At 33.3% G+C, this 9,982-nt stretch overlaps 1 protein-coding gene across 1 annotated transcript; it reads left to right on the forward strand.

Annotated features, from left to right (window-relative positions):
• The first annotated feature begins 421 nt into the window (after positions 1-421).
• On the forward strand, positions 422-2,477 carry LOC108327737 (NAC domain-containing protein 87). Its single transcript, XM_017561430.2, has 3 exons — positions 422-847; positions 935-1,215; positions 1,389-2,477. The coding sequence occupies exons 1-3, from the start codon at positions 661-663 to the stop codon at positions 2,100-2,102; spliced, it is 1,182 nt and encodes a 393-aa protein (XP_017416919.1). The 5' UTR covers positions 422-660; the 3' UTR covers positions 2,103-2,477.
• Positions 2,478-9,982: the final 7,505 nt, after the last annotated feature.

Here is a 9,982-nt window from a genome sequence, read left to right on the forward strand (position 1 = left end):
AACTATTTCTCCCACAGTTCCACGGATTTGAACAGAGACCGCTAATGGGTGATGCAAACAGGTAATGAAAATCTGCAAAAGTTAGGTTGAAGAAGCTAGAGGATAAAGTTTATTATTTTTAATAATATGAAAAAGTGGGGGAGCCTATAGGAAGTGGGGCCCACCAGCTTTGAAAGCACCTTTTTTTACCATTTATTTTTCTCACTCACGTTCGTTTTCAAAGGGGGTAGATATAGCGAAGAAACCACCCGGATAGGACATACGTCATATATATACCAATAAAATACACGTATTTTGAAAACAAAAGCATAGGGGAAAAATACAAAGAAAAAACAAAGCACCAATTGTAGGCTTCCTCAGCAAGTGCCTTGCACACCACGGATCTTTCACCGTGTGATGTGTATATGCACACGCTCCTCTATTTAAACACATCATCTTCCCTTCGTTCTCCTTTCTTAATACTTCTCTTCCATTTCTTCTTCTTAGAATTCATATTCTTCATTATTCCTCCTTTCTTTTCATCTCTTCTCATATACGTATAGCTTTCTTCTTCTTCTTCTTTTTGTTTCTCCGCCAAAAGGGTTGTTTGGTATATATATTTATGCACATATCATACATATAGTATTGATTTGAGTACTCGGTAGCCATATATTTGATTTCATGGAGGAGCCTATTGTGTTGAACAAAGGTGAGGAGCCTCTAGATTTGCCTCCAGGTTTCAGGTTTCACCCCACTGATGAGGAGATAATTACTCATTATCTCACTGAGAAGGTGAAGGATAGTAGTTTCAGTGCAATTGCTATTGGAGAGGCTGATTTGAATAAGTGCGAACCTTGGGATTTGCCCAGTAAGTTAATTGTTTTTGTGACTTTGGTTTCTGTTTTAATTTTGAAGTTTGATGAGATATTGAGTGGATTGAGTTTATGTTTTGCAGAGAGAGCCAAGATAGGGGAGAAAGAGTGGTACTTCTTCTGCCAAAAGGATAGAAAGTATCCAACTGGTATGAGAACCAATAGAGCAACAGAATCTGGGTACTGGAAGGCCACTGGAAAAGATAAGGAGATTTACAAAGGGAAAGGCAACCTTGTTGGGATGAAGAAGACCCTTGTGTTCTATAGAGGGAGAGCTCCAAAGGGTGAGAAGACCAATTGGGTCATGCATGAATTCAGATTGGAGGGCAAATTTGCAAGTTACAATCTTCCTAAGGCAGCAAAGGTATCAAAAGTGAACCTTTTTTTTCTTTTTTGAAAAAGTGTCTTTTCTGTGTTAGTTTGCGAGTTTCTTTCATGTATTCCTTTATTCATATGGTTTTTAGTTTTACTAGTTTTGTCAACAAAGCTAACAGTTTTCTGTTTTTCTTTTCTTTTTGGGTGATGTTATTATTGCAGGACGAATGGGTTGTGTCAAGGGTTTTTCACAAGAACACAGATGTCAAAAAGTCCTCAATTCCTGGCCTTCTGAGGATAAACTCTATTGGGGATGATCTTCTTGATTATTCTTCACTTCCACCTCTCATGGATCCTCCTTATGGCAACACCAACACCACTAACCCACTTTCATCAACTAAATCACAATCGGAGGGCTATTATCTTCCCAGTTTCTCCATCAACAACCATCACCAGCTTCTCATCAAGCCAGAAGACCACCACAGAAGCTATGAGATTCCCACAATCAGTTACACCTCCAACCAAGCCAATCTCAGCAACACCGTTAACCCAATTGGAAGCAACGCACTCTCACAACCTTCAAACATGTTCTCTGATTACTACGTGCACCAAAACAGGATCAGAAGTTCCATCATGCCGAGTATTGAAGGCTCAGGTTTCGGTACCAACCACGATCAAGCTATCCTTAGAGCATTTGCAGCCAAGAACAACGAGCATTTGGGTGGAATCTTGGAGAAACAGTGCAAGATGGAACAATTCTCCTCTAACCACTCACAAGACACAGGCTTAAGCAACGACAGAAACACGGAAACATCCTCGGTGGTTTCGAAGCAGGACAACATGGGAAGAAATCGGACATTGTACGAGGATCTTGAAGGTCCTTCTTCAGTTGCACCTCTCTCAGATTTGGAATGCTTGCAGTGGGATGACTACTGAAGAAGAAGAAGAAGAAGAAGAAGACAAGAGAATTACATAAATCAAGTTTGCAGATCCATGAGTTTTTCATTCTGGGATCATCAGCATCGTGCATAGTAATTAATCATCACATACCTTTTCTTCTTTCTTTTTTCGTTTGGTTTTAAACAGTCCTCTACATACTGATTTCATCATCATAAACGTGATCATACACATTATTATTAGACATGATATATAGGAAAGTTCTTGGGTACACATACACTGTATAGATTTATGATATCCAGGTCTTTTCGATGTTAATTAGTTTTTGTATTCATAGGTATTATCGAGGGGAAGAACTTGATGAATCGTGTACATCTATATTCTTTTGTTATATTAGTGGCTTTGTTTTTTTTATTCTTTTCTTTCCATATATCTTTTAGCTATTCCAAGTTCAAACAAAATCAGAATTCTCTTTGTATTAAATCTAGTTGAAGTTTTCCCATTTCTTCTTATAGATATTTCCAACTCTAGATTATTTAGCACTCCTTATAAATTACCCTTTGATTTCTTCTCCTGCATAATATATTTTTATACGCTGTCGAATATGTATTTGTGAACTGTGACACCCCACCAACAGTGAGAAGCATTAATTCCTAAGAAAAATTTTGCATTTTCTTTTCTCTTTTGCCAACCTGTGAATTTAAAGCTTCCATTCTCCTAGCTAGCTAGTGCCTACCTCTAAGACACGACTATTGTTTCCTTTCAAAATTTCATGAACACCGCAAGACATGGTGCCTTTCGTAAGTTTTGGTATTGTCAGCAAATTATTACTGAATTGAAAATGATATAAGTATGAGGGTAGCACGATATTAGAGATATTTTTATCACAGTAAGCTCTGTGATTAATAAATAAACTGTTTTTAAGGGCATTAATGATACTTAACTCAATTTGGTTAATACATATAAATGGAGTAATGAATATGTTATGCTGGAATCTGAGTGATCACCGATTAGTCTAGCATGTGATGTGAATAATTCCCCGAAACTGCGCATAAGATGCCTCATGTGGAAGAGCATTTCCGAAATATTATCATGTGTTGCACAGACCAAAAAGGAAAATGAAAGGAGAGAACAAATTTTGAAATTTTGACTGCAGATACGATAGAAAGAAACAAAATAACATCGGTGTTTTTCTTTTTAGTTTTCTGTAATCTACATCAATAAGTCATTAATAAAGCAAATATAACTTTTGTGATTTTTTACACACTTTATATATTAGAATATATAATTTGTTTTTTACATTATTTATTATTCCTTTTCAAACTCTTATATCAAATTAAATTGTTAAAAGAAATTAAATCCAACATGTTATAAAATAAAAACTACAGCTGTAGAAAACTAGAAACAGACAAACATGTAGATTTTGCTAAATAAAAAATATTGTTTTCCATTACATTGCTTACATTTTTAATCGACAAAAAGACATAATCGTGATTGAAGAAACTTCTATGTATTTTATGTAAATAAAAATTTAGGTGAATCAGTTCAACAAATAAAACTAGATTCAGATTTTTTTTAAGCATATTCAAATAAATTGCACGAAAAAGATATATTTATAAGAAAAAAATCTATACAAATTCCAAAGTAATGATTGACAAAAGTTGGTGGATAAGTTACACCAATAATATAAATACCCAAAATACAATTTTTTTTTCCTAAAATATATTGCTATTCATATTTTCCCTTTTCTGATTCAAAACAAACCATAAGAAAAGCACAACAGCCATAAATTCTCCGCAATGATAATCACACACTAACTGTTCATGTGACCACAGTAGCAGGTCCCTAGAGGCTTTGAATTTCTTTAGCAACACAACGGGAGATGTCAGAATATCTTGACCAGAAGGAACCTATTCTAAGAGCACAATATGCAGCACTGTACTGTATCTTAATTTGTTGCAGAGGAAGAACTATTATTATTATTAGTATAAAGGATCCAAACATTGTTTATTGGTGGCAGACAGAATCTTTTGCTGAAAGAAATTAACCTACACACACCCCTAAACATGTGATAGGTTTAACAGTGTTGATTCTTTCTTTCTGAACCCTCTCTTACATGATACATGTGTTGCATGCACATATACCCTACATAAGAAGATGAACTTTACCAGACTGATAAATAAACGTTGTGGTTAGGTATGACATTTTAGTATGTTGCAGAAACTATAACTGCAAAATGAAATAGTTGATGGGTTTGGAAGAAAAATACTTATACATGATTTTTTCTTACCTTTTGGGTATGTGGGTTAGGCAGATTAATAATTGAGTTTGAGGGATAAGATGATATGAAAGGTAGAAACAGATGCATGTGTGAATGTGAGAAGATGAGAGGCAAAAAAGAGGGATGAGTTTGTAAGCAAAGGCTAAAAAGGGTAAATAGGAAGCACGGTAGAGGTGGCGGAGGAAGAGGATAAGGGTATCGGTTATTGGAAGAGAAGAAAGGTTTTTCCATATTCATTCATGTGATGTGAGTTTTTAGTTTTTTTCTTTTCTTCTTTTATGATCAATGATGGAGATTATATGTTGTGCGTATTCTTTTCCATTCAAAGCAAAGCGTTCAATCAGGTTTTATGCTTGCGGGCAACTTAACTGCACTTTTATGGCTGTGCCTTTTGGCTTCTTCCATCTCACTGTAATAATAATAATAATAATAATGCACTGCTACTTCTTGCTTCGTCCATCTTCGTGCTTTGTTTCTTCTTTCATGGGGCCAAAAAGTAAAGCAACAACGAAAAGGTATAACATATGTGGGAAGCAAAGTAAGAAAGTGAGCAATATTCGTTAATCATTAGGATAAAGAGTGACTTTCTACACTTCTTTTTCTAAAAGATCTTCAAATTCATCTTTAAACATGGAAAAAGAAAACAAACAATTCATATATGTATATGTAAACAAAAATCTTATTCTCGTTTCATTCTAATTTTTTATACTTTTCCCACAATCAAACTCAATTTTACTATGCTTAAATTTCATTATTATATTTCTCTTAAATTTAATGTTTATTTTATTACCTACTAGTTGATATAAAAATATAAATATTACATATAAAAAAAATATGGGAGTAAGTGGGATAAAAGTAATTGAAGTCAAACCTAAACTAAGTATTTGATCTGTTTTATAATCCCATAGTCCAAATTTAACATATCGCGTGTCTCATGTCTAACCTTTTATAGAATTTAACTAAGTGTTAGAGAAAGGCCAGTGGACTTTCTAATTTATCTTCTTTGTGAATAACAAAATGAATAAAAAATTATCACCTTAAAATAAGCTAGTGAGTGGGACTATTCTTAAACATGTCAGTATAGGCCTACAAGCTAAATGTCTATCACGAAGAAAAAAAAGATTTATGGGCCAACTGATTTGTCATTAAACAAATAAAGAACGAAAGAGTTAGAATTACAAAAGCATGCTCCAATTTTCAGTCACCAAAACTAGGTCAAGTTATAAATATAATATTTTAATTAATTATTATAATAAATGCATTATATTATATATATTTGACATTAATATTTTATTGAAAACAATATTATCCAAAAGCAGTATTTTAAGTTCAATACAACAACAAAAATACACAGTGGTGCATATTCACCATGAAGTGATTGCATTACTAAATATATACAAGGCAAAATATATATATATATATATATATATATATATATATATATATATATATATATATATATATATATATATATATATATATATATATATATATATATATAAAGTATTTATCTCAACGTTTCTATCTATCCTATCCGATAACTTTTTCTATAAAACTATTTATTTAGATGTTAAATCAGGCACTAAAAAAATAATATTTTAGCCATTGATGAAATCATTCTCTAAAAAGATAAAATATGTTGCAAACACTCTAGTGACCGTTGCAAACAATCCAGTGACCCAATTAACCACCAAAAATAAATGGTAGCGAAAATCTTAGACGAAGAATAGTTAGCTATCAATTTTCAAATCGATCGCTAAAGAACCATCAAAATTTTGGTTGCTAATGGGTGACTAAAAATTTGATCACCTTAAAATATAGAGACCAATTTAGAAAACGAAATTTCGATCGCTAATAAGAAAAATTTTTAATTTAATAAAATGGTTCCAGGCGCTAATTCAATCACAAACAAAAACCATTTTTAATTTAATTAAAATAATTATAAGTGGCTAAATTAGTTACTAAATCGATGACTAGATCAACCTGCTTATATTCAATTTCGAATCTGCTTATAAATGTTCCATATCTAATTCCAAATAACAATAAACTCCATTATATAATGTAGTAAAAAGTAGTCTAATACATGATCCAACATAAAATCAAAATGAAATTAGTTCTAAATACATATGCAAGTTCAAACGTCACGATACAATTAAATATAACTAATGTTCATGTGGGCTACCATAATTAGAATGATAATGAAAAATCAAGATATTTTGATAATGATAAAAACAAGTCAAAGAATTCAAACATGTAAATGATATTGAAAGACTAGTAGTTTAGTTTTAAGCTTTTCTAATAAGTCTTTTATATCTGTGTATAAGACTTTTAGAAGGTTACACAAAATATCACTTAGGAAAGTTTTTAAAATATTTCAAAAATGCTTTGTGATAATCGATTAATTTAAGTGATAATTGATTATCAAATTTGAATTCAAATTTCTAGAAACGTGTTTGTGATAATTGATTATTACTTATGATAATCAATTATCACATAAAGAAATAATTTTATGAAATGTCTCTGTGATAATTGATTATCATCTTCTGATAATCGATTATCACATAGAGAAAAAGGCTTTCAAAATGTTTCTCTGATAATCAATTATCACTTTAGATAATCGATTATCAGCAACAGTTGTGACTAGACTCTTCAATTTCTAGACCTAATTTTAAAAAATAAGAGTCTATATATTTTACATAAACCTAGTTAAAAGTCTCATGATCGTGCATCAACTACACCATCTTTTCTTGAAATGTCTTGTCCTTAGCTTTCAGTTCACCATTTAACTTCTAAATAGTTTCATGTAGTTCTTCTATTTGATCAACCATTGGAGGTTGAAATGCAGGAAAATGCTAGAAAGGCGATTGCATAAGTGTTTTGAACTTTTTCGCAAATCAATACTTAATGGCTATTGTAGAAGTTAGACGATCTACAATGGTTGTTAGATGTGTGTATTTTCAATAAAGCGTTTAGGAAAATGTTTCAAGCAAGAAAAGAAATAAAACAATTATTTTTATATTAGTTCGCTCAACCTGAGCTATATCTAGTCTCCCTTAATACCTCTTAAGGAGTTTCACCATTAGTGCAGAAAGGGCATTTAACGTCTGTTATTTTGGCCTTTTAACGTCAGCTCCAAAACCGACGTCTTTGTGGGTGACGTTAATCAAACGTCGGACTAAAACAGGTCCGACGTCTTTATAGACGTCAGTTACTGCATCACCCCGACATCTTAGGGGGCTCCATAGACGTCAGTTAATGCAATGTCCGATGTCTAAAGGGTTCCATAAACGTCGGACAATACAATGTTCGACATCTATGGAGCCCCTTAGACGTCGGACATTGCATTAACCGACGTTTACTACAGCTCGTGTCTTTTAGTAGCGTAGTAGCACCTTCTTTCTTTGCTAGTTTCATTATAGAAAATGTTGCATCTTTTGGATCTCTTATGACATTTCAACCGAAAACTGAATCTGGGTCCTTGCCTAGTTCCATTAAAACCGCCAAGGATTGAAGTTCGATTTTGGGTTGAAATGCTACAAGACATCCAAAAGACGCAAGCTTTTCTTACGAGGAAACTAGAAAAGAGAGAATGCGGTACAACGCTATCCAAAGACACGAGAAAAACTGCACCAAAACACAACAAAAACTCATTTTAATCGGTTCAAGTGAAAGACAATCAAGCAAAGACTAATATAATCGGAATAAAAGTACGTTTAAACGGTTCAAAAGAGAAAAAAACGCACCTGGAAAAGCAATACCGCGGAGAGAAAAGGCGAGAAGGAAGACGATGAAGTGGTGCTCGTAACAACGGGTTTGATGTATGATTTAATAGCAAACTAGACGTTGGCTCCCCAATTGAACCGACGTCTATTCTAGCCTAGACGTCGGAGCCCTCACTAATATGACGTCCAAAACAACTTTGCATCAGACCATTTAGACGTCGGATGGCGTGATCCGACGTCTCACGACGGAAAAAATAACTTTTCATCTACTTGTCAGACATATACACGTCCATTGGGATGGGCACCGACGTCTATAATCGGATATAGACGTCAAGGTGGGGGGATCGGACGTCTCTAAGGCTGAAGAAAATGACTTTTCACCTACCTGTCAAGCATATAGACGTCTGTTAACAGTGGCCCGGACGTCTATAATATTATAGACGTTGGGGCCCGTTAACAAACGTCTATATGCCCACTTATTTACGAAAATGCCACCGATCAATAATTTACATTAGTTATTTTGTGGTCCGACGTCTACGGGGTGATGTTAACGCCCAATTCTGCACTAGTGCACTAATCTTTTACAAAGATTACAACGAGTACAAACCACTCCTAGTTCAACCCTAGTCAACCTGATTATAACGAGTTTAACCACTCATGGTAACCAAACTATCTAGAATGTTTAACTCCACTAAGTTAAACAATGCAAGTGTTTGAATTCACTTCTAAATATAAACACAACAAGTGTCTTTAGTTTCTTACAAGATAGAAGACAACTCTTGTCGAGAAATATATGAATAATACAATGATCTTCTGAAAACTTGTAAAAGATCTTTTCACAGATGAGTTACAAAGAAATTATCTTAAAGAAAGACAATGAGCGTATATTGATATTGATAGCAAAAGTTCTCTTTTCTTCTCTTCAACACTTCTCTTTATATAAGCATCTTCAAAAAATATCCATTACTCAAAGCTTTGACTTTCTTCTAGGTATGTAGCCTTTATGATAGAGTCAGAGGCTATGTTGCTTCCTTGCCGAGCAATTATGTTGTGTATGGATGAGATAGGCAAATAAAGATTATAATCCGCACAGAAAAAGAGAGCACAACACAAAAAAAAGAAGTACTTGAACGTACATGCGTTCAAACCATTAAATGACCTAGCTATTTGATTTGTTAGACGACTTAAGTGCTTAAGTGTGATGCTTGGTATAATTGTTTGATGCTATTATGTTTTGAGTAACTTTTTAAAGATGTTTAGTTTTAGTAGAACTTGTGTTTAGTTTTAACAATCTTCACCTTTCTTATGCTTAACAAATACACATGCTAAAAGACATATATCGTGAAGATTTTATTAGAGCGTCAAAATAACAAGGGTATGTTGTATCAGATTGAATGAAATTGTGGCATCAAAGTGATAATGATAAAATATTTTTACAAACATTAAGGGTTTATGGCATGAGAGTCTTAAAATTGTTTGAAAAACATCAAGGGTTTATGGTATTAAAGTGATAGGATCAATGAATAACAAGGGTATAGTCCCCCTGACTTTGGAGTCCTAACCAATGTTTAGTGTTTAACATAAAAAATTATTTATGATTAGACTTTTTCTGTTTAGCATTTTACTTTCTCCAATGTTTAGCATACAATTTTTGTCCATGTTTAGCATAATCTTTCTCATCATATTTCTCGTTCTCCCCTTTAATTTTTCTCTTTTTCTCCTCATTAATCTTTCTTCCCCTTAATCAATTTTGTGTGTTTAGCATACAACTTTCTCCGTTTAGTATTTTCTCTATTTAATGTTCTACTTTCTTCCCCTTATTCCATAAAGATGAAAAATGGTTCTTAGAAGGTTGTGTTGGTCCAAGTGATTGAATGGGCCAGTTTGAAAAGTTGAAGGTTGTATTGGTCCAAGTC

The sequence above is a fragment of the Vigna angularis genome, chromosome 2, assembly GCF_016808095.1.
Source record: "Vigna angularis cultivar LongXiaoDou No.4 chromosome 2, ASM1680809v1, whole genome shotgun sequence".
In the NCBI taxonomy this organism is placed as follows: domain Eukaryota; kingdom Viridiplantae; phylum Streptophyta; class Magnoliopsida; order Fabales; family Fabaceae; genus Vigna; species Vigna angularis.

What these genes read in the sequence shown, in the direction of transcription:
- LOC108327737 (XM_017561430.2), top strand. Translation starts at nt 661, where the DNA reads ATGGAGGAGCCTATTGTGTTGAACAAAGGTGAGGAGCCTCTAGATTTG. An exon ending in CGAACCTTGGGATTTGCCCA is followed by an intron (nt 848 to 934) that starts GTAAGTTAATTG and finishes TATGTTTTGCAG; the next exon opens with AGAGAGCCAAGATAGGGGAG. An exon ending in ATCTTCCTAAGGCAGCAAAG is followed by an intron (nt 1,216 to 1,388) that starts GTATCAAAAGTG and finishes TTATTATTGCAG; the next exon opens with GACGAATGGGTTGTGTCAAG.